This window comes from Mizuhopecten yessoensis, unplaced genomic scaffold (genome assembly GCF_002113885.1).
Source record: "Mizuhopecten yessoensis strain PY_sf001 unplaced genomic scaffold, ASM211388v2 scaffold10969, whole genome shotgun sequence".
In the NCBI taxonomy this organism is placed as follows: domain Eukaryota; kingdom Metazoa; phylum Mollusca; class Bivalvia; order Pectinida; family Pectinidae; genus Mizuhopecten; species Mizuhopecten yessoensis.
Genome location: NW_018408812.1, coordinates 317448 through 344378, shown reverse-complemented (window position 1 = coordinate 344378; position 26931 = coordinate 317448). Strand labels below are relative to the sequence as shown.

The following is a 26931-nucleotide window of genomic DNA, read 5'->3' as shown; positions in this document are numbered from 1 at the left end:
CATAATAGCGTATATAGTTTATCCCCTATAACTAGTCATGTTCTGGACAAATAATGGTCAAAACAACTTAATTTGTTATTATTTGAATTTCATTTTTTTTGCTATATTCCATTTTAAACATGTTTTTTTTTATTTATTAAGTAAAGCTTATACAAACGTTTGCACACTCGTATACATTCATTGCTACACGTATGTCACACTTTACGTTCAGTGAATGGTATTGATGATACGAACATCTACAAGTCTACGTTTACTGACTGTACACGGTGTTGTTTATATTCATTTACACATAAATGTATACACATGTACATATCAACACGCGGTTTTGTTTACACGGACCTAACGCTCTGGGCGAAAATAGACTCGACACCGCTGACCCAGAAAAAATTACGCTGGTTTTGTTGTGTGAAAATATATAGATCCCTCACTTACCTGAAGTGGAGTGCAGCTTCATACATCGTCAAGAAAGACTTTTTACAAAATGGCTGGAGATAAAATGAAACTTTACTGGATTTCTGGAAGCACGCCCTGTTGGAGAGTACTGATAGTACTTGAAGAGAAGTGCCTTCAAAATTACAAACAGAAACAGGTGGACTTCGTGAAACAGGAGCAGAAGGGTGAAGAGATCGTCAGCCGTAACCCCAGAGGGCAGGTAAGATAAGGGTACAAGTGTGAACGGGAGGTTAACTATACGAAGGCATAATGAACTACAGACATTGAAAACATTACTTCTGTTCAAAAATCAATGAACAGTTTATATGTTTGAATATCACGGTATGAGCGAATACGAAAGTAGACTTTAAGAGGGTATTAAGTTCCCGCTATAAAGACCGATACGTTTGCGTGATATTTTTTAGTGGAATTATTTTACATCAGTATGGAATTAACAAGGTACAATTAATATTATGCTTTATAACATTTTATAAAAAACATGAGCCCCATCTTCATCGAAATATATCAAACAGAGCGGTAGATAGAAATGCCTACCTGAGCATGAGCCGGGATGCAATATTAAGCGTTTATATATATATCCGTTTACATGTAAATCAAGATACCAGCGTTTGCTTTACCCAGAAAACATGTCATAAATCTTTCTTATTTCTTAAACTTATATTCGCCTTTTCATATATTATTATCAATTAATATGTCAAAAGGACAGGTAAAAATGTGTTTTTTTGTTAGATATAGGAGTTCTGATGATAATAACTACATTGAAAATACTATCGGACAGATGATATTTTCATATGCCCATATTTACAAAAAAANATCCCCAAATTTAAAAAAAAAAAAAAAAAAAAAAAAAAATCAGCTTCTTTCAAATGAAGAAGCTAAGCTGTCGTCTTCATTTGAATATCAAAATTTGTTTAAAATTGGAAAAAAAATGTCTTATGATTTACTTGGTGTGCTTGTAACCACTAACGTCCTATGACAACGTTGTCCGCACATGTAGGGGCCCACTCAAGGGCCGTTTTATAATACTGTCTCATTAAAAATATCATCAACAAGATACGAAAGTATGATATCCCACCTGATCACACTGCACACCAGATATGCCTAAGGTGAAATAGCAGAAGAAAAGATGACGAAAAAGAAAAAAAACAAAGTCCCAAGTGTAACAGATAAATGATATCCTTCTTAGTGTCGCTAGTGTCAGAAGAAAATCTCGGTTCTAAAGGAAGTCTGGGATCCCATATTGGTTTCAATTTACGATCATGTAATTGCATGCAGCAGGCCAATTATTTGTAGCGTCCTCGAGAGCCTACAGAGACAGAAGATTACTACTATAAGTGGGATCTCCGACTTGTGACATTATACATGACCAAGAAATTAAAACGTGCATTGAAGGCTTCTCAACCCGTAACCAGGCAACTGTAGTGTTATTAGGAGAAAAGCATGCCCGATACTGAATTATCCTCAAATCATGAGTTGTGTAATTATAGAGGATTATGACACAGGATATCTACAAACTAACTAATATATTTTATTTTATAGTACATGCAAGTGTAAAAGTGAAGATAATTCGGATACTTAACATTCGATATTTACGATTGACAGTTCACCACGTTTCGTCGTCCATCTTGTTGTTTTCACATTCGGAACCTAGCTACGTAAGCGGAAGTGTTCCGAGTAGCTTTTGCGCGACTATTGCACGTGCAAAGTGCCGCGTTTCTGTCTATATAAAGCGGTGGTTTTGTATAGTTCGTCAGTCAGAAGTAAAGTCCTCATAAGACTGCCTGACTCGCTCTTTATCTCCTTCTTTCTAGGACTCGTTAGGTAATAATGTAGGGACAGCAATAATGTTTAGTGTTAGGGTTAGAAAGTAGTCTGTACATATGTCTATATAGAATTCCAACGTAGAGTCCGTCGTCTATGCTTATAGGAGTAGGCCTCGTAGCCGCTAGTATTAATGAACGGTGTTCTATAGTGTGAGTAAGGGTGTGAGATATGTTATCGTGTATTGTACTGATATTTCTTTACACTTGTTGTGTTTAATAAAAGATATTGAAGTTTATATCCTTGAGTCTATGTTCATTTGCCATACTTCATGTTCATCAATTTATAAGACCCCAATAGACCCAAGATCACCGAACCTGGGTGTTGGTTTTAAAGTGGAAAACCGCTCCTTTTACATTGGTGCCGTGACCAGGATCTTGGCAACCCATTTGCGGCATTTTTGAATTTTGTGTGAAAAAAAATGTAGAATTTGAATTTGAAGTAATGGCGAATGAACGTGATTCAGCTGTGTTTACTAGGAGTAAAGGTTCAAGGTATCTTGTAGATTCTGGATCAGCTGTAACATAGTTACTAAGGAAATGTGTAATGCTATGCTAGAGGGTAATAGACCAGAATTAACAAGCAGTGGTATCATGGTGTACTCTGCCTCGGGTGACAAGTTAGTGGTGGCTGGTAAAGTCAACTTTAGATTTAAAGTGGGCAAATTAGTGTACGAACAGGAGGCTATAGTGGCTAGGTTGGACCAATTATCAGGGATTCTAGGTGTTGATTTCCTGGGTAAACATGGAGGAGAAATCCATTTTAGGGACAGGACTCTTAGGTTAGAGGGTCAGTGTGTCAACCTAGTTACAGAAGGGTACAAAGGGTGTGCCCGAATAAGGGTGTGTGAGACTGTCTCCGTACCAGCTAACTCTGAGTGTCATTTTAAGGGTTATATATAAGGTGCTATAGATAGTGCAGAGGGTATTGTAAAACCAAATACATTCATAGCTAAACAGGGACTAATGGTGGTTAGTGTGCTACGTAGACGCCACCAGGAAAAGAGATCAATCTCTCTGTTTTGAACCTTAGTACTAAAAGTGTCAAGTTGCAAAAACGACAATAGTAGTCCAGGGGAGATAACTCCGCAGCAAACTAGAGAAGACATGATGATAAAGTCTCCACCCAGATACTGTTCATAGAATCTTGAAGTAAAAACACAGAAAGATAGATTAGTGTTGTATTACATTTATTCTGTGTTGCACAAAGTACAAATGTGATCAGTGTGATCCATATCCTGATATAACAAGTATGTACTTCCGTTTAAAGATGTTTTCCTTGTGTTGCTTGCACTGGTACAGCTTAAAAGACTTTATAATTAGGATATATTTTGATCTGCAGTTACAGAAACTGGGTACTATGGGTAGTATGCCATTTGGTGTTGATTCTGTGTATATTGTTTGTGTAGATATACATAGGGAATCTGTAATGCGAAAGAGCTCGAGATAATTGCAGTGTTTGTTTTGTTATCCCATTTTCCTTATATTTTTTATTGTATTGTTATTATGTAATACTAGGGATTGTTTTTCTTATAGTAGTGCTTTGTGTAGAGATATCAGTCACATAGATAGTGTTTGGAGTGGGAAAACACAGTGGCTGACCATGCTTGAAGTGTGAGGCATGGTGAACAAGTGGCTATAAGAAGGTAGTTTGCTGGGCACTGTAGAATATGCTCTTGTGGGATTGGAGAGTTACTGAGATTATGATATATACCATCTGTGTATTGCTGTTGTAGCCTATGCCAATTAATGCTTGAAATAACATCTTATTGCGAATGAAAAATGTGTTACTGTGACTAAAGACTGTGTTAGGTTTCTGGGGGGTGGTGTGTCATGAAGATAACAGAAAGGTATTCTGTTATGTTGTATTTCATTTATTTTGTTAAGTGTGTGTGTTAATGTGAAATGTTTTTCAATTTTGTGTATTATTATTTATGATTTATTTTTGCTATGGAATATTACTCCTGTGCAGATGAGCGATGTAAGAATGTGTGGACATTATTTTTTGATACTAATAGTTTATGGAGTGAATCAGTATATTTGTCGTTGTATATAATTGTTTACCTCATGTAAATGGCATTTTTCTTGAAGTCCAATATTTAGTTGGAACTGTGTGGGCAGAGCTTTAGAAATGTGTGTGATTGATCGCACTTTTCATGTTGTACTCTGTGGTTGTAAAGTTAGCCTGTGATTGTACACTGTACTGAGTGAGTTTTTGAAGTGAGTTTTTCATTACAATCTTTAAGCGATCAAGTTTTCAAATTTTGTAGGTTTTGACAAATGTTTGAACATTTGTCTTAAGGGGGGAGGAATGTAAAAGTGAAGATAATTCGGATACTTAACATTCGATATTTACGATTGACAGTTCACCACGTTTCGTCGTCCATCTTGTTGTTTTCACATTCGGAACCTAGCAACGTGACCGGAAGTGTTCCGAGTAGCTTTTGCGCGACTATTGCACGTGCAAAGTGCCGCGTTTCTGTCTATATAAAGCGGTGGTTTTGTATAGTTCGTCAGTCAGAAGTAAAGTCCTCATAAGACTGCCTGACTCACTCTCTCCTTCTTTCTAGGACTCGTTAGGTAATAATGTAGGGACAGCAATAATGTTTAGTGTTAGTGTTAGAAAGTAGTCTGTACATATGTCTATATAGAATTCCAACGTAGAGTCCGTCGTCTATGCTTATAGGAGTAGGCCTCGTAGCCGCTAGTATTAATGAACGGTGTTCTATAGTGTGAGTAAGGGTGTGAGATATGTTATCGTGTATTGTACTGATATTTCTTTACACTTGTTGTGTTTAATAAAAGATATTGAAGTTTATATCCTTGAGTCTATGTTCATTTGCCATACTTCATGTTCATCAATTTATAAGACCCCAATGGACCCAAGACCACCGAACCTGGGTGTTGGTTTTAAAGTGGAAAACCGCTCCTTTTACACAAGTAATGATTTGTCGGAAATGCTTTTGAAATGTTTTTATGCTTATACATTTTCGACGTATGATTGAATGTACATTTATATAAATGAATCCAATATATATATCAGTATTTCTTGGGTAGGACACATTTGCAATTATCAACACATCCAAACATATTGATCCATGTATGATTATTCTGGGATGTGATTTAGTTGTTTCAACAGTTATTTAAACCAATTTGGATTTCCAACTTATTTTTTTTAATCCTAGCATCACCAGCATAGGATTCAGTGTATTTTATTTTTAGCATACTGTATCTACAGTCGATCCTCGTTATCTCGAAATCGACGGAATAGTTGGGAAACTTCGAGTTATCCGAGTATTCGAGTTAAGCGAGTTCCTATGGTTGGCATAAAGCTTGGTAAAGTGTTTGGTGCAATATGAGGCTATATATGTTATTGATGTGATTGTATTTTAATAGTGTATTTTCTGTGTGTCATGCGTTATTCTTTCAAGACACAAGATGGTAGACTGCTAATGGGTTTACTGGTCCCTTACATTTGCCGTTACCTTGTTGGCCACAGTTATCTCTTTTGAGTAATGGCACGATTCAAAATAGACACAGTTTACAGATTATTTAATTTGAAATTAACCAGTTCTCCTCTCAAGTTATGAAATTCATAAAATAGGGGAGTTTTACGTACCTGCCTCTCTGTTTCAATAGAAGTTAAGAGAACTTGGATTTCCGACGTATTGACCCCTATTATCACCGATGAGCAACAGCTGTATGATGCTGTGTAATTCATTTTTACCATACTGAATCTATTACCAAATTTTGTATGTTCAATCACCAGTAATAACTCTAGTTAATCTTTGGACTTCATCAGTCCCTTATTGTCCAATATCAGTTATTTGTTTCATTGTGATGTTTATGTGGTACCTAATGGGAGGAGCTGGTGACTAGATTAAATAGCATTTGTACATATACATGTTTTATCATAACTTTGTTCATTGATAACAGTGCCCTCGGAGGGGCTACTGAACATACACAATCTTACCAAAAACACACGCATTACTAACACACATACCCACTCTAAAAAAACCGAACATGTTGTAAATCTTACAGTGTCACGGTCGGTTCCAGGATACACTTTGCACCTTGCACGGATTCGGGCATGTTGGAAATAGGTATGTTAGTTTGAATAAAAAATTACACACATGTAAACATAGACACTTTTATATTTTTTTTGTCAATTTCAATGTTTATATGCATAAATATAAATAAAGAAGCAATTTAGTATCTTCTCTTTTTTTGTGCATACAATTTGATAACGCAGTTATATGATTGAGGTAACTCCTTGTACAGATCTGTTTGTTCTTAAATTTCATATGTATCGCTATTTAAGCGGGATTTCATTGACGAAATATTTGTTATAAACAATTGTTATTTGTGAAAACGTATTGAAAATAATAAATTTAAAAATTCGTGTCTATAAATTGAGAGATAGTACAAAAAATCGGCATTATTTCCTACCACAAAAGCGATGTGACAAAAACGAATCGTCCCGCACATTTTAGAAGCAAGTTTAAATACTAATTTTCTTTACGATTTATTATCGTATTTTCATATGGCATAAGACATGAATAATATATTCAAGTTAATCCTTATAATTTAATCTACTATACACAATCCCTGTGGGAATCCGATTTTATTGATGGACTCTTTTCTCTTAGAAATTATTGCGCTGCTGTATCTGCCAATCAAAAGCGACGTTACAAACGGCGACGTCATTTTTTACGTTATGGGCTGATAACATACATATTTAAGCCAATGAAAATGCTTGTTACAAACAAGATTAAATTATATATAAATATGAATAAACAAACTAGAAAAGTGATTAATGATCGTATTTTATTATATCGGTATACTACTGTGTGTTTCTATCAACAATGCGATATGCTTATGGCAAGCCAACTTAACATTTATTCAAGGAGAAATGTCGATCCTGTATTTCAAAAAATTATATAAGATATCTTATATAGCATATGAGATATCTTATATACTATATAAGATATCTTATATCGTATATGAGATATCTTATATAGTATATGAGATATCTTATATAGTATATGAGATATCTTATATAATATATAAGATATCTTATATACTATATGAGATATCTTATATAAAAATTAAATGAGATGCTATATAAGATATCTTATTTCGTATATAAGATGTCTCTTTTAATTTTCTATATAAGATATCTTATATAATATATAAGATATCTCATATAGCTATATAAGATATCTTATATAATTAAAGTCTCGTTACTAAATAAGATATCTTATATAGGAACGAGATTTAACAAATTGTCGAAAATGAAGTCTCCCCGTCCGGAATATCTCGAGGATCTACGTAGGGACAGTAGGCTTGTTGTAACAACACGTGTTCCTGTCGCCGCCATTATGTCTGAGCCCACTTCAAGAGTGCGGGAAATGGCAGCCTTTGCTTTGGCCGCTATAAGAGAGACAAGGCGAGCTAGGCCTAGGGAAAATACAGCAGCTTCCATCTATGAAAGGCCAGTGGAGCTGTTCTCGTCGTCACGTTTGAGTGAGTAAATTAAATCCTGAATGTGCTCCGAATGATTCTCGAGGTTGAAATTAGTTTCGGGTTTTTAATGCCACGAAATCTCATTCTATATCAGATATCTTATATAGCAACGATATTTTAATTATATATGATATCTTATATAATATATGTGATATCTTATATAGAAAATAAAATGAGATATCTTATATGCGATATATGATATCTTATATAGTATATATGATATCTTATATACTTATATAAGATATCTCATTTAATTTCTATATGAGATATCTCATATAGTATATAAGATATCTTATATCTTATATAAGATATCTCATATGCTATATAAGATATCTTATATCGTATATGAGATATCTTATATAATTATATAAGATATCTTATATTATTCGATGAAATACAGGATCGACATTGCTCCTTGAATAAATGTTAAGTTGGCTTGTCATATATGCTATCAAATTCTTATCTGGTGAACGTATATATAAATAATTGATTTTTATCTATTTTTTCCAAATAATTTATCGTATTTGTTCTAGTATAAATAACAACATAGTGATGCGTTATCGTATTTTGTTATATTAGTATACTAACAAAGTGATACGCTTTCATATTTTAGCTGGAGTACGTATATAGCAAAATCAAGTTACCGTATTGCTAAAAGTCTTTTATACTATAACATTAAACATTATATCAGGATTTGAAATGGTCTTTCGAAAACAATGAAACAAATTATTAAACCTTCGTTTTCTAAAAGCGCATATTTTCAAAAATGATCATGATCATCTTTTTAAAATTTTGAAGTAAGACGTTATAAATGAACGAAACCTGTATCAGCCTTGACCCTGGTGACATCTTTTCCTGTCGACGTTTTAACTCTAATGTTGGGAACAATACAAGAAATCATAATTTCGGAGCTCCTACTTCGCTCCATTTTGTGTGTGCGTCTACATGTTTTCCTCTTTTGTATTGACAACTCCTCTGTTTTTGCTGTTTTCTTTTCGTACCTATTTTCTTCTGACGCAATGATTCATGATTTTTAGATTACTTTGTAAATAGGCCTTACCTTATTATTCAGCTCGTGATGATTTTTGTTTCGTGTTTCCGTGTTTTCTATAGTTCTTTCTCAGGAATACGTATTCTGATAACGTCCTTATATTTTGACAAAGTGCAATTTTCCTGTCGAGTGTGATTCTGATACCGTCCAAATGTTTTGACAAAATGCAATTTTCCGGTCGAATACTGATTCTGATACCGTACTAATCTTTTGACAAAGTGGTATTTTACTATCGAACATTGATTTAGATACCGGCCTAATATTTGACACAGTTGTTTTGCCCTATCGAATACTGATTCTGATGCTGTCCTTGTGTATAGACATAGTGACATTTTTCTGTCGAATTTGATTCTGATACCGTCTTTATGTTTTGACACAGTGGTGGTTTCCTATTCAATTACATAAAGAAATGAATACAAATAGTCGTTCACCGACGACATGAAAGTCATTATTGCTATAAAATTTATAAGTAAATCAGTGCCTGGAGTTTAGGAAAATCAGAGTAAAGATACCTGAATTAATATTGCTGTGTAAGCATTAAAACAAATACAGGAATATTTGTAGTCATTTTACCCATTTCCATTTCAATACAGTATTTCTTAAATATAGCTTGAAATTGTTGGCTTTCGTCCTAGATGAAATATTTTATCATCCATCGGTTAACAAGAATGTGAGGTTTCTTTCAGATTTTAATGAAAATGAAAATAAAATTGAGACCATAGACGTTGCACATTGGTACACATGTTTATTGAGTTGACATCAATTTTATAAAACAGCTTCGACAGTCAAAATTATCTTAAAAACGTGATTCATAACTACAGATGTCGCTCTCAGATAGTACAAATAGCGCACTCATTGTGCCCCAATATTAGAAAGATTTATCTGAACTCGAAAAAAAGATTTCTAGAAAACGCAACACAAGGATAAACAGCCATAATATTTTCCCACAGAATAAATTCTTTCGACAGGTAGTGTTCACAAGCCCTGTAAATGGAGTCATTGAGTACATGCAATTAGTAAGATAAGACCTAGTTCAGCGGTTCATTATGGTATATCGTATATGATGATGAACGATAAACGTTGTGAATTAATGTATGCCTTATTTCAATGGAAACTAGAGCATATCGGTCAGATATATATTTTAACTAGTGGCTTGCAATTAAATTAAATTGTTTGTCAAGCAGTAACCAACATGCTTTCGAGGCAATTACTACATGATTTTCGAGTTTGGTTTTGGAGTGGTAATTTTTAACATGTTTCAGTAAATATACGTCATGTACTGCTGTCAAACATAGTTAATTTATGTGATTCCAATACCGGTACTAGGGAATTGATCTGCTCATGTTTTTCCATTGCCGATGTTCCGATTAATCGCTTTTGTTGACTATTGGTTTGTTAGGCAAACTAACTGATTAATTGACTGCAGACTTTGTGATCGATTTAAGTCTAAAATAATGTGTGTACATATTTTTTTCTATTCCTGATGTTCCGATCAATCGCTTTTGTTGACTATTGGTTTGTGAGGCAAATTAACAAATTAATTGACTTCAGACTTTGTGATCGATTTTAGTCTAAAATAATGTGTGTACATATTTTGGAGTTTTCAGCCTTTCCCTACCTAGATGCCAACGCGAGTTAAAACAGCAGAAATATCCAGTATTTACTTCTAGTGACTATATTGACATCATCACTGACTTACCAATCTCCTAAACCTGCTCATGGCTGTAAATTACAAAAGTTAGTCCTATAAAGAAGATGATTCATATNTTTTTTTTTTTTAAAACCCCCCCCCCCCCCCCCCCGTAAACAACTCCCAACAACAGCATGGACAATTTCACAATGTATATGTATTCCTAAAAGACAATAACTTATTGATCATTGGTTAGTTAATGATGATTAACAACAATTACGAAATATTGTTCTTATTAAGGTCTATTTATCACTCTTGTGTGCCGGATATTACATTTGGAAGAAAGCAGAGTATCGGAACAAGAATTAATCGTAGTATTTGTAGTTTTTATGTTATATTGTTTTCTATTAAATTACCTTTGTCCTTCAATAAACGGCACAAGTTAGGACAAAGCTGGTACTAATGAATTGATGCCAAGTTATAGAGAAAAAAGTTTGTCAGGTTTCAATTTCGGATAATTGAAGTGTCCAAGGTGATTGTCAATAAAAGTCGAAAATATGATAACACGCCATTAGTGCAGAAATTACGATTTTCTTAACATCCGTGTATATGAAGCATTATTGATATTTAAAGCATAACTTGAAAAGAAGACCAAATACAAATCGTGTTGTGATTGACAAATGTTCAAGTGCCTACAATATAAATTTCACCGATGTTTGAAGTATTTCAATTTTGCGCTACCGATAATGTGTTTTTTTATGAACATACAAAGCGATTGTTTGACCGAACATATTTTGGTAGTAATTGTGTTTCTGGAACACAACTGTGTCTTCACACCTGCTGGGATATATTGCTGTGTAAATATTTATTGTTTCTTTGTGTTTTGTCTACGCACTAATGCTAAATTTATGGTAATATCCTTTGACGAGGAGCTAGCGTATGATTTTAACAGTCCCATTTAGGAGAACATTCTTTTGTTATGCTCTACAAGTGTTGACAAGTTTATTAGTATTTAAGTAGAGCATGCTTAAGGTGTTTATCATAACTCTATATAATTGAATTATGCCTATTTATCAAGGAAGATCAATATAATCGAAGGCCTTTATGTAACATAAACATAATTTAAGCACCAAAGTCATCTATCTAATACATAATACAGTTCATTAAATCACTTTCTGACGCTAGGGAAACTAATACAAAGTTTATTTTCTTGGTAAACAAGTGGTTTTGTGAAATTGCTTTCTTGTTATGTGCTTTCATCGGAACTTCGACGCGACAATCTGTAATGAAATCTTAATTTTTTTATTTAGTCTAGTCATGTGGCTGTATATTGTACTGACATTTTATTGGCAAACATCATATGCATCATACATTCATTAATTGTTTAAGCCCAATGGCCCTTCTACACGAAAACGTCATACAGGGCGGCTACATGCTTGATATAGAGCAGATTGAAGATATGAAGGAATCAACTGAAATATATAGTTTGTTGCAAGAAGGTAAAATAGAACGATCACAACTAAATTTTATGGCTGACAGGCCCTCAATATCCCCCTCACCAGACGATCAGGAACATATCTGATCCTAATCACCCAACATTTGTCGCCTTTACTTTTTGTAATCTGTAAGTGCGGAACAACATTTTAGTCGAATTCCCACAACCTAGCTTTGATATAACGTCAACATTTCAAAAATATATGTTCGATGCATCAGCCATTTTTGACAGGATAATTTCAAGGTAAATAGTTATGAATGCAAATATACGTAGCAAAGATTTTGTTGAATGTTTAATTATATCAGCTTTAAGAAAAAACAGACCCAATCTCCACACTTCTAGCGACAATTTAAGGAATAGAAACGAATTGAATCTGAAGGTATGTTAACCAATGCAGATTTTTGTCTAATTTGGTAGTCATGAAATATAACAAACTATTCATTTATCAGTTGTGCATTGTAGCTTCATATTAATATTTGATGATTATTCAAACATTATGCTGATTGCCAGGATATGTTCACACACTCTGGATTATAATATCCGAATTATTAAATTGTATGTCAGGATTGTTGAGGACCATACGTACCTTCCGAAATACGACTGTTTTGGTGAAATATGGTTTCAAATGATAAATATAAATGCGATACATTCTTTTTACAAACTAGATTCATATTTGCTGAAAGTAAAGCGACCTCAAATGTTTACATATTAACGGATTGTGAGAAGTTGATACGGACGAATACTATATCGATTTACTTGTTTATCAGTTTCAACATGTTTTATTTACGCTGCAAACTTTTTAAATATAAGATGTGTAAGTAAGAATATGGTTAGTTGCTGGTTTTCTAACGCATTTGTGTGTAAACACTGGGGTAAAAGTTAAAGATAACATGACAATAGTTAAAGATCACATGACAATAGTTAAAGATCACATGACAATAGTTAAAGACAACATGACAATAGTTAAAGATCACATGACAATAGCTTAAGATCACATGACAATAGTTTAAGACAACATGACAATAGTTTTAGATATCATGACAATATTTTAAGATCACATGACAATGGTTTGAGGCAACTTGACAATAGTTAAAGATCATATGACAATAGCTTAGGTCACATAACGATAGCTAAGGTCACATGACGATAACTAAGGTCACATGACAAAAGCTAAGTTCATATTACAAAAAGTACAAGTGTAAGGTCATATAATAACAGCTATGGTCACACTTAACACTTAAGGTCACATGACAATAGCTAAGGTCACATGACAATAGCAAAGGTCACTGCTATAAATAACATTTTTCAATGTTCCTTCAGAGGATTTTATTTTTATGAAATAGTCGTTAAAGCTCGTATAAAGATAACACATTAATGAATAATAAGGATAATGCCATAGGAAACTCGCCTTTTTATCTCTTCCTTTACCTATCACCGGAAGTTGTAGGTCACAAATGAGGGCATGATCTACAGTTGACTACGATCACTTCTCTAAATTTGGATTGTTTTCTCTAAATACAGCTCCCCTTGTTCCCACAGTATTTTACCAATGAATCCTAGAAGAAGGGAACAGATGTATGCTGCAGTGTCATTACTTTTTGGTGAACTGTATCTATTACCAAATTGTATGGGTTCAATCAACAGTGTGTGTCGTATGACCATCTTTACAATGTTTTCACGGACATATGAATCACGTAAATGATGTTATTGTGTTGATGTGTCTGTGATCGACTAACTGCCATTTAATACTATCTTGTTTACTCTTATGGTTTAAATGTATTTGTTGTTAAATCGATCGGCACGGTGACGCGTGACACAAAACTGTTTCATTGATAAATCTGTATTAGGTGAAAACGAGGCTACCACACTGCACCACAGCTTAAAGCATGAATGGCATACGTAAACTATCTCTGAGCGTATTCAGTAGACAAAGCCTGGTTAGCTTGTTTTACAAAAACGAGCATTTTACTCCTTTTAAAACACGAATATAAACGTGCTTGTTATCATTTATAGAATTCGTCTTTATAATCATATGAAAGTTTTATATAAGAATATCTGTATTAGACACATAAGAATACTTATTATCATGTTTTTAGAAAACACTTCAGTTACATGGCCTTGTGATAAAAACTACTTTCTTCCAACATCAGCACTACACGACACCCTACTGATTGATAAACGTTACCTCTACGTACACAGCCTCTGGGTTACTGAGTGTACGAAAACTCTTCATCATCAGTTTTTTCCTACATTAGATCAATATCCTGCTCCGATAGACGTCTTCAATTCACGTACGTAAATAAACAGCCATGAACTGTTTAAATAAGATACAGCCAAATGTATATGCTTCCACCTACATTTAGATTAGCTCAATTAATCAGTCACATGGATTTTCGATTGATGATATATAGGATCTTAAATGAGTTTTCATTTCATATGAGACTTTATGAAACCATTCTTAGGAGGTTTTTTTGCGAGCCTTGGCGAGCAAAAATTAACATTTCAAGACGAGTTTCATAAAAGCTCATACGAAATGAAAACACATTTAAGATACTTTTTATCACATAACTCAGAAGCTTACGTTTTGAAAGGTTTTAAAGCCAAAATGTAGAGGGCTTAATCAAACGAAGACAGCCATTGTGTTGTGCCATTCACAATTGATGACGTCACGTCATTGTCCATATAATGACGTCACAATCGATTTCTGACTGGCACAGCCAATGAAAAACGCTCCAGGGTATATTCAACTGGTGACGTGTGTAAGAAGATTACACGGGCGAATTCACTGGATAACAGGCCGATTATGTGATAAATGTATATACGTATTATTTAAACTGAAATCGAACAGGTTTACTCTGGGATTCCAAATAGTATCATGGACATACTCATCTTTATTAATTATTGAACCTTAAAGAATGTTGCCTGGTTTGTTACATGGCTCGGTTCCGTCGATGAAGCAGAACATATCAGCCCTTCCGGAACACCTGCTTTTGTTCGACTTGTAATATTTCAAGTGTCTCCATGTAAAAATTTCCTTTGTTAATTTTTTGCCCTAGTTTTATCGATTTTAAGTTCATATCATGGTCTGTAAATACATCATTATTCTCTGGTCACTTTTTATGAATGATACATTTGAAATTTGAGGCTGTTTATCAGGTGACAGGTATGCCAAACTTCACATGCACATGCGTTGATAATATAAAGGTTATTCGGAATTAATAAATGTTTTCAAAACAATATCAAGGGAGACAAATCAAATCTCATAGGATAAACTTGTAAAAGACAGCATTCATAAAATATGCACTGTAGTGCTTTGCACTCATTATGTGTGGTATGTGGTGTAACTACATACCACACATTGTGACTTGTTGTCATAATCCTGCGCTTCTCACTTTGAAAACGTTGCACTTGTTCGACTTAACCTCGAGTAATATGACGTATGTCGTCAATGAAACAGATGACATCTGCTCTTCCGGAACACATGGTCTTAATCTCCTTGTATTTTTAGGGGCCACCTTGTAAATATTTTGTTTTGCTTATAAATTACCCTCATTTCATATATTTCGAAGTAAATTATAATTTTGTTACTTCTTTTGTAATCTTTGTTTTTTTTTTGGGGTTCAAGACATGTTTCATTTTGTTTTGGGATTATATTACTTCTTATTCACTTGGAGATCAGATTCTGTCAGAGCTTGTTGGCGATATTGTATATTTGTTCCGTTATGCTAAAAACAGTTGTGTCCATTTCGGTACAGATAAGGTTGGAATAGATACTGAAGGGGACTGTTAAAGAAGTGTAATGGATATGTTTAATGTATTTACGGAATGTGTATACAGTCCAGCTGGGCCATCATTATTGTTTGGTACTAATCATTATTTTCACACTAAAATGATTGAGGGAACTTTTTTTGTGTCTCTGATCTCTCTGTCTCTCTCTGTTGCTGTCGCTTTCTGTCTCTCTGTGTCTCTCTTTCTCTGTCTCTCTGTGTATGTTTTGTGTGTCTCTCTTTCTCTCTGTCTATCTGTTTATGTTCGTCTGTCTGTCTGTCTGTCTGTCTTTCTGTGTGTCTGTCTGTGTGTCTGTCTGTCTCTGGTTTTCTGTCTCTGTCTCTGTCTCTCTCTTGGTGCTGTAGTTGCTAAGTTGCTATTAAGTTGCCATATCTCATGCCCAGTCCGTTTTTAATTACTCACAAATCCGTACAGAATGTTCATGGGTGACACAGCAATATAGAAACGATCTAAGAAGGCAGTTTATATTACTGTCTCCTGTCGCATCTGATTCCGAACCCCCGGCAGTTACGGTTAGTGTAATGGGTTAAGTACCATTTGATAGCTAGAAGCTATATCAAATGAACAAAAGGAATTTCACATATCTCGGAAACTCACTTTATAAACAAACGTAAATTCTAAATTGCTTCATTTTATTACCTTTGAAGAAGATGAGTTCTGGCTACATGAATGTATAAGTTTATGTACATGTGTGCTAGGTTGGGTCAATTTATTTATAAATATAACTTGCAACTTAACATATAGGCTAATATTTCATTTAGGGTTAAACTTACAGGCATTTGTTTACAGAATATCTTCTTGAAACTGTTGAAAGACCAGGGCGCGTGTGTATGAAACCGTTCTCGATCTCAAGCACTGATTCTGTAATCAAGAAAATGTTCTTGTAACTCGCTTAAATTATGCAACGTGGTCAAAAGTTGATTGTAAACATTAAAAACACTTTCGGCTGTACATCTCTCCAAAATACTGTTATATCATTGAAACATGCAAGAAATTGTAAATGATTTATCATGGGAACATTAACATGAGCGTGAGGACGGAGACATATTTTAAGCCTGAGAACGGTTTTATGGATATGAGCCCTCGCATGGAAAGTGAAAAACTGTTTCAAATCATCTAAAACGCAAGGCAATTCATTGAACACGCTATTTATGATATTTGGAAATTTCAGCATGTTCTCTGTTCTTATGAACGTTTATTGTTTCGCGTGAATACCGCCCTTGTTTAATGATATATAATAATAATTCATCATCTTTTCACAGGTGCAATCACCAACATGACATCCAACTACATTACGCTATTACCCAAAATGCTTAAAAACGTTGCGGTGTCCTATATCGTGTAACACGAGGAGGTACATCACGTGGTATAGAACACACTTACCTTTCCGTTTAGGATGTTTTCCCATTGCTTTGATGTTTTCTCTTTTAATTTAGGTGTCATTTTGAAACGATTTTTAAGATCCGATTTCGTCCTGTGTGTAGATTTAGTCCTCCTTTGTTGAGACTTTGGAATATTGTTCGTCCGCCTGCGTTTACACATTGTTGTATATGTAATGTTTACCTAGTGTGGTGGCGCTTTGGTAGATTTGTCGTCATGATGTGTTCACACTTTGGTAGATTGCGCCCTCCTATGTTGACTTTCAGATATTTTTTTGTTCTTGCCTGTTGACACTTTGGTAGATTTTGTTCCGTGCGGGTTGTTGTTTCGGTAGTGTTTTCGTCCTGGTGTGTTGACACTTTGGTAGATTTTGTTCCGTGCAGGTTGTTGTTTCGGTAGTGTTTTCGTCCTAGTGTGTTGACACTTTGGTAGATTTTTTCAGTGTGGGTTGTTGTTTCGGTAGTGTTTTCGCCCTGGTGTGTTGACACTTTGGTAGATTTTGTTCCGTGCGGGTTTTTGTTTCGGTAGTGTTTCCGTCCTGGTGTGTTGACACTTTGGTAGATTTTGTTCCGTGCGTGTTGTTGTTTCGGTAGTGTTTTCGTCCTAGTGTGTTGACACTTTGGTAGATTTTTTCAGTGTGGGTTGTTGTTTCGGTAGTGTTTTCGCCCTGGTGTGTTGACACTTTGGTAGATTTTGTTCCGGGCGTGTTGTTGGTTCGGTAGTGTTTTCGTCCTGGTGTGTTGACACTTTGGTAGATTTTGTTTCGTGTGGGTTGTTGTTTCGGTAGTGTTTTCGTCCTGGTGTGCTGACAATTCGGTATAATAAGTTCATGTTTTATATCACTTTGCTAGATTTAGTCCTCGTGTGTTAACACTTCCGGTACACTTTTTCGTCATCATATGTTGACACTTTCGAAGATTTTTCGTCCGGAAGTGATTGATTTATATACCAGTATGCTTCGTGTGTTGGGCATTTGGTACATTTATCGTCATCTCGTTTTGTTTCTGCATTAGATTGTTTGTCATCATCTGTTGACATTTTGGTAGAACTTATCCTTGTTTAGGAAGACTTCGGTGGCTTTTTCGTCTTCGTGTTTAAACATCTTTGTAGATTTCGTTCCCGGTGTTGATACATAGGTAAATTTGTTTTCTTTTGTACGTCCTCTATTATTACGTCATCTATATTCCATTGTTCCAATAATGTAATTTGTCTTTGCAACATTTGAGCGTTTTCTTATCAGACGTATTGTACTGTGTTAAGTTCTGCATAGGCATTAACGAAAGCGAAATTTTGTTTTTCAAAGAAAAATATTCGAATAAAATATTGATATGTGGCTCCTTATTTTTGTAAAACTAAAGTTTGGTCCCTCCCTACTACATATAAGGGCACCAACAACAAGTGTAGAATACGCATTTTGTTTTGGGGGATCTTTATGTTTAAATGATTCATATTGATGACCATAAAGGTCTGTAATATCACTGAGCCTTTTGATACAAATGGATTTCAAAATATTTTACAACAGTTCCACCAAAGAGAAAGGCAACTGTTACAGATATACACGTATCGTAATAGAACATCGTTATCATACTTATTGATTTAAATGTTAGGGACTTAATTCACAAGAAAATTAATAAATTTAAATAATAACATATACAATTGTGATGGATGGTATTACATCCAGTGTAAGGTACTTTCTTTACGAAAAAACCCGGACACAGGAATTTGGATCAAAGGACATAGTTTGAAGATGTGAATAATAGGATCAAAGTCATACAAAATGATCTTTAGATATGCTCAATAAAATTTGATATTCACTATCAGTACAAAAACATAAATTCATATTCAGATTGCATATCTTCATAACTGATGCTTGAGAGATACAGAAGACGTGCCTTGTACTATGTCCTAAACACTACATTAAATTAAAGTTAGTTTGTATTCACCAACAGCTGCGTTCAGGAATGAAAGGCCCAAGTAACACTTTAAGTATTTTCTGATGATTAATAAGACAGTAAATATGTGCTATAAGGCTCCTTTAACAAAAGCAGGCAGTGTAGTATTTCAAACATATTGATAATAACACGATAATCTAACAGATAACCACGTAAAGTACATCCGACCAAGCAGTTTAGGGTGCAATATTTCAAATGTTCAACTATGATATTGACATAGGACATAGTTAAAAGCACATTAAAATATGTGAAATAATGTTCATTTCTCAATCATATATGCACAACAAATAAATGAATGCTTAAAAACACATGAGATCACACACATGTTTAAGGAAACATTTTAAAAAGAATTGTTTGCAATATTTAAAGATAAAATGTGTCTTTCAAATCAAAGATGACTGAAAGTAATACACACACTGGTAATAGTACATTTCAATTTTGGTAATAGATTCAATGTGCCAAAATGATTTGCACTGCATCAGCTGTTTCGTCCTTCTAGGACTCATTGGTGATGACGGGGGCCAAACGGTTGGTATCCAAATTGGTCAAATCTAATTGTGAAACAGAAGTGAATGGGATTAAAAACACTTAATTTTATGAATTTCAAAAATTCAGATGAGTACTGGTTAATTGTACATTACATTGCGAGTAAAATTTGTATGTTATGAGAAGTGTCACCCTCACAAATGATTATTGTTGATTTGAAGATAAAGTCCAACCTCGAGGGTTAAAAGAATCCACCAGCAGAGTATACCACTTTGAAAGATGAACGTAACCCACATACACGATGATTAAACCTTTAAAATGTGGTAATAAATTTTTGATACCAAAAAATAATTACACTGCATCATCTAGCTCTTTCATCATTATAGGACGCATCGATGAGTTGGTGTTTCATTTTAATTATCTGTGTTAACCTTTTGAGAATGTAGCAAAAGCATAATTAGTGAAACCACTTCAACACAAGCGATATACTTTCTTTTTCTCTCTAATGCTGGATTATCTTTAAGTGGTGATCTGAAGTTAGCTTTATTCAGGGCTCATTGTCATACTGCCGTCATGTGATATCTTTTATATTTGGTTATTAGAAAACTGAAATTAATTAAGAGTCCAACCTTGTTAATCAAGCAGCCAATTAATTTATCTCCACCATTAAGTCAAGAAAAGGAATTAGTGTCTAAAAAGAAAATACGCTATATTCATATAGCAAAGGGAATTTTATATGCGGAGATGGCTTTATATAAGATTTAAAATATTGTTGCCAGATCCTATTAATATTTCTATTAATCTGTGTACTTATTATTAATGATATATGAAATAAATATTGTTTAAACCAACCAAGGGGTATTTTTTCTAGAAATCACACAAGAAATTGGCGTTTCATCTAACAATGTTTGACTTAGTCAGATGGCCTAATACAACCTAATATTACCTGTACTGGAAACTTGAACTATCAAATCTTCATTCAACACGATCATTTTGAATCTCTATTCTCATTTCCCCCGATTTTTGCAAATTTCTAATACACCTTCTTCCTCGACAATTTTATAGCATGTTCTTAAAAAAGCGATGATTCAGGTTTTACAGTTTGATTCAGTTTCCCATTAATATTCGGTTGACTTGCGTATTTGTATACATTATTTATCTCAAATAGACATGATGTTTCATTACAGTTTGTATGCCCCAAGTTGTTGAAAAAGACATTAAACAGCCATTTCAACAGTTCACACTGTATGTTTATTGAGCATGACATGTCGGTTTCCCTGTTTTATAGCATGTTCTATATGAGATAAAACTATTAAAGCCATCTTTGAAAAGATTCCCATTGAATGATAAATGTGTGCGTCTGTATATATTCCTAATACATTCGGGGGAAAAAGGAAAAGAAAGTCGTGGGTGACTTAGCAATTTAGGCATAAATCCTACAGACTTTCGCTTTGAATGATCATAACATAATTCCTTTTTGTTCATAAGGTATTTTTTATTGAAAACCGAGTGAAAAATGAGGTAAAATTAAACCGATGTGTTCTTTTTACATACATTACTTTAATGTAACCAGTCAAGTTAACTGTTCAAATAATCGAAGACATTTTTGACAAATCCATTTCCCTTTAAAACTCCTCGGAGGAATGCCTTCGTCAGCCAATTTTTTGCTAAAGCCGGCTATGAAATGATGTGAAGATTGTAGATAGAAAATACCGCCCTTTATGAGACGAAGAACTGCAATGAATCTTGATACTGGTAGTTAAACAAATGTGATATAGACTGAAGTGAGTTTCCTTCGTAGCCAACGATGCCGTATCATCAAACTGGATATAAAACTAGAGGTGTCCAATTATCATAGGTGTATACATGAGAATTCACGCCCAATTGCCTTTTCTGTATGGAGAAACATAACGTAGCTGATGACATTTGAATAAGCACTTGGTACCCGGTGAAAGTGACATAAATAGATGGCTGACCCCCTTATTCGGTGCATCCCATACGTTAACCACAGTGTGTCAGTGTAATTTTCTTCCGTGTTATACAAACAGGATGCCTATCAGGTGCAATCAGTCAATTTCAGTTTGAAACGTTTCGCAATTTCGTATTTCAACCGTTTCGGTCACATGGGCACATACATTTTTTTTAATTAGATCAATGAATTTTAAGTTAGAAATCATAACCAAAACAAATTATCAATTTTTATGTTTAGTAAACGAAAATCGTTAAGTCGTTCATTAGAAATGTTTTGCTAAGTCTAGTAAACGAAAGTTGATATATTAGATAGGTCTTTTGTTACGAGATGTAACCCGTTTCAGTTATTTATATAGTAAAGAAGGATACTTCCATTTACTTACGTGTATGACATGAACTTCTGTTTGAGTGCGTGTAAGTTGTTATGGAGTTCGTCTATGAGTTAACAGCACTAGTATGGATATATATGTATATACTTACAAGGACTAGATCGTACAAAGTATTGTCAGCTTTTGCACATACCAGGACTCGGTCGTACAAAGTATTGTCAGCTTTTTTCACATACCAGGGCTCGGTCGTACAATCTATAGCAGATTTTGCATATACCAGGACTCGGTCGTACGAAGTATTGTCAGCTTTTATACATGTTAGGACTCTGTCGTACAAAATAATGTAAGCTTTTGCACATACCAGGACTCGGTCGTGCAAAGTATTGTAAGCTTTTGCACATACCAGGACTCGGTCGTACAAAGTATTGTCAGCTTTTGCACATACCATGACTCGGTCATACAAACCATTGTCAGTTTTTGCTCATAAGAGGACTCGGTCGTACAATCTATAGCAGATTTTGCATATACCAGGACTCGGCCGTGCGAAGTATTGTCAACTTTTAAACATGTTAGGACTCGGTCGTACAAAATAATGTAAGCTTTTGCACTTACCAGGAATCGGTCGTGCAAAATATTGTAAGCTTTTGCACATACCAGGACTCGGTCGTACAAAGTATTGTCAGCTTTTGCACATACCAGGACTCGGTCGAACAAAGTATTGTCAGCTTTATCCTACATCAATGTTGAATTTTACATAATTATCTAAACTAAATGGAATTTCATATAAATGATTCAAACTGATGATCAGCTATGATAACTTGGTTTATAATAGTCCATTTTCTGCACAAATTTTTGTAAAAATGACTTCACATTATATCAATGTAATGGATATATTTAAACAGCTTTTGAACCATTGACTGCAGTGCTGTAATATAAACCACCTGGATATCGCACTCATCAGTCGACCAAATAAACTGTAGTATTGGATTGTATATAGTTGTTTTACGTCCTTTGACATAATCAATACACTATAGAAAAGGTCTTGGAGTACGATCAAAGCTTGGAGAACATTGAGCTCTGGTTATGACGTAATATTGATCACTGCGTATTTCGTTTTACGATGAGGGTCGTGATATTTACACGCAGCTATTGATATATCGTGAAGTTCACATTGCGCTCTTGATATGTCGTGCTAATTACATTGGGCTCTCGGTACAGTACGTGAGATAAGATAAAGCTTTCGGTATGACGTGACTTTTGCATGTTACTCTGGGTATGTCGTGCAAATAACATGCAGCTGTTGGTATGTTGTGATATTTACATTACGCTGAGGGTATGTCGATCTTTCTATATGTAATTGTGGGTATGCTGTGATATTTACATTTAGCTCTAGGTACAGTGCGTGTGTTAAGATAGAGCTTTTGGTAAACCGTGATTTTGATATGTAACTTTGGGTATGCCGTGATATATGTAAACTTTGGGTATGTTGTGATATTAAATGTAACTTTTAGTACGTTGTGATATTTACATGTAGCTCTTGATAAACGGTAATTAACTCTGGGTATGTCGATAAATACAACTATTAGTATGTCGATATATTAAACATTTGTTATGTCGATGTATTCAACTCTGGTGATGTCGATATATTCAACCCTTGGGTAAGTCGAAATATTCAACTCTAGGTATGTAGATCAATACAATTCTTAGTGTGTCGATGTATCAAACTCTGGTTAAATCGATATATTCGAGTCTGGGTATGTCGAAATATACAATTCGCGGTATGCTGTGATATAAAACTCTCGGTTTGTCGTGGAAATCGTAAAAGATCAATTATATGTGCAGAAGTGTTGATGTGTTCCCATTTCTGAGATTGTGTCCCAAGGAGCCTCTGATTTGCCCTTTATCATTATAACGTGAAATAGTTGGGTACGTATCGTGCTGTCCCTTCCTGTTGATGCTATTTCAATGATACCGCACTTTTAAGCGGTTCTAAAGTGAGCCCATCATCTGTACGTAGTTGCTGCGAAGCCAAAAACACGCAAACAGCTTCTTTGCTATTACTAGTCGGTTGCATTGCCACGTTGATATAAACATATCCAAACGATTACTGTCAGACAAATACATAACGTTTTTGCAGCTTGCTATTAAATAAAACAGATAAGAAGTCGTAATGTATACTAAAACTGATAAAAATAGGTGTTCGCATAGCGTAGATATGTCTGTAAACGAAGACCGCGGTTTGACCCAGGGAATTTAGTACAGTACTCAACACCCACTGACACAAGCCGTTTATTTGTACTTATCTGTTTTAAGATATGTCATGCTTATTTTTATATCCGGTATATTTGTCTTACTTGTTAGCTTTACCACGTATGTATAAATTCGCGATATTTAGGAAAATGTTTATTTTATTGTTGCACTTACTTATTCTTTGGTCCATTAATACATTACTCACTATAACACATATATGCAAGGTTGTTGTTTATAAGACGAACAATTTACGGACTAAGATTTCACTAAATAAATATGGTACATTTTATTATGTGAAGTTTATCAATCTTTAAACAACTTTCACACGTACTTGTAGCTCAAAATTCGATTGGTGTTTTGATAAAAAAAAAACACCTCTAAAGTATTGCAGATATGTTACAGACCAATGTATTCGGTTGGATATTGTGAACTCATGAATTTCGAACGTGTATACGGTAAAAGTATTCGAGAAAGGAAATATCCAAGTTTGATTTCTGATCAAATTCTTGATAGTTGACATTATGGTACATACTACTTGCTATACTATTATATTAGACATGTGAGTTGACGCTGTAATAATGCTGCATGTTCTCTTCTATTGGGCTACAGACCTTGGCCATTGCTTTATTGACCTTCTGCTACATTATAATATACTATTCTTATCATGTGAGTTGACGCTTTAGTGAAACTACTTTACCATACTAGCTTTGTGAGTTGACGCTTTGGTGAAACTACTTTACCATACTAGCTTTGTGAGATGACACTGTAGTACATATACATGTAGCACCACTTTACCATACTAGCTTTGTGAGATGACGCTTTGGTGACACCACTTTACCATACTAGCTTTGTGAGTTGACACTGTAGTACATATACATGTAGCACCACTTTACCATACTAGCTTTGTCAGATGACACTCTAGTACATATACATGTAGCACTACTTTACCATACTGGCTTTATGAGTGGACGCTTTGGTGACACTACTTTACCATACTAGCTTTGTGAGATGACGCTTTGGTGACACCACTTTACCATACTAGCTTTGTGAGTTGACGCTTTGGTGAAACTACTTTACCATTCTAGCTTTGTGAGATGACACTGTAGTACATATACATGCAGCACCACTTTACCATACTAGCTTTGTGAGATGACACTGTAGTACATAAACATGTAGCACTACTTTACCATACTAGCTTTGTGAGTTGACACTGTAGTACATATAACACTATTTTACCATATAAGCTTTGTGAGTTGACACTGTAGTAATACTACCATACAAGCTTTGTCAGTTGACGCTGTGGTGACACTACTTTACCATACTAGCTTTGTGAATTGACGCTATGGTAATACCACTTTACCATACTAACATTGTGAGTTGACGCTGTAGTACATATACCACCAATTTACCATACTATCTTTGTCAATTGACACTGTAGTACACATATAGCACCACTTTACCATACTAGCTTTGTGAGTTGACGCTTTGGTGACACCACTTTACCATACTAGCTTTGTGAGTTGACGCTTTGGTGACACCACTTTACCATACTAGCTTTGTGGGTTGACGCTGTAGTACATATACCATCAATTTACCATACAATCTTTGTCACTTGACACTGTAGTACACATAACACCACTTTACCATACTAGCTTTGTGAGTTGACACTGTAGTAATACTACCGTACAAGCTTTGTCAGTTGATGCTGTGATGACACTATTTTACCATACTAGCTTTGTGAATTGACGCTATGGTGAAACTACTTTACAATACTAGCTTTGTCAGTTATCGCTATGGTAACACTACTTTACAATACTAGCTTTGTGAGTTGACGCTATGGTGAAACTACTTTACTATACAAGCTTTGTGAGTTGACGCTGTAGCACATATAGCACCACTTTACCATACTGGCTTTGTTAGTTGACACTGTGGTACAAATAACACCACGTTTCCATGCTAGCATTGTGAGTTGACGCTGTAGTACATGTAGCACCACTTTACCATACTAGCTTTGTGAGTTGACACTGTGGTACAAATAACACCATGTTACCATACTAGCTTTGTGAGTTGACGCTGTAGTACATATAGCACCACTTTACCATACTGGCTTTGTTAGTTGACACTGTGGTACAAATAACACCACGTTTCCATACTAGCTTTGTGAGTTGACGCTGTAGTACATATAGCACCACTTTACCATACTAGCTTTGTTAGTTGACACTGTGGTACAAATAACACTACTTTACCATACTAGCCTTGTGAGTCGACGCTGCATGTTAATACCACTTTACCATACTAGCTTTTTAGGTCACCTGAGCTTTAGCTCAAGTGACCTATTGCTATCCGTTTTCGTCCGTCGTCGTCCGTCGTCCGTCGTCCATCGTCCGTCGTCCGTCGTCCGTTAACATTTTACATTTCAAACTTAAAGTCAAGTTCTGCTGGGCCGATTGAACTGAAAGTTGGTAGGAATGATCGCCTCATGGTCCTGACAAAGTGTTGTTATTTTTCGGGTCGATCAGAAATCCAATATGGCCGCCACGGCCGCCATTTTGAAAACCTATTTCAAACTTAAAGTCAAGTTCTGCTGGACCGATTGAACTGAAAGTTGGTAGGAATGATCGCCTCATGGTCCTGACAAAGTGTTGTTATTTTTCGGGTCGATCAGAAATCCAATATGGCCGCCACGGCCGCCATTTTGAAAACCTATTTCAAACTTAAAGTCAAGTTCTGCTGGACCGATTGAACTGAAAGTTGGTAGGAATGATCGCCTCATGGTCCTGACAAAGTGTTGTTATTTTT

General features: G+C 34.9%; 1 protein-coding gene across 1 annotated transcript in view; it reads left to right on the top strand.

Moving 5' to 3' along the window:
* Positions 1–363: 363 nt before the first annotated feature.
* The window catches only part of LOC110464183 (glutathione S-transferase A-like), a 45401-nt gene continuing 18833 nt past the window's right edge, over positions 364–26931 (top strand). The window contains exon 1 of the mRNA XM_021519259.1: positions 364–652. Within this exon, the coding sequence (XP_021374934.1) occupies positions 482–652 (171 nt within the window). The 5' untranslated portion in view covers positions 364–481. The remainder of the gene's footprint in view (positions 653–26931) is intronic.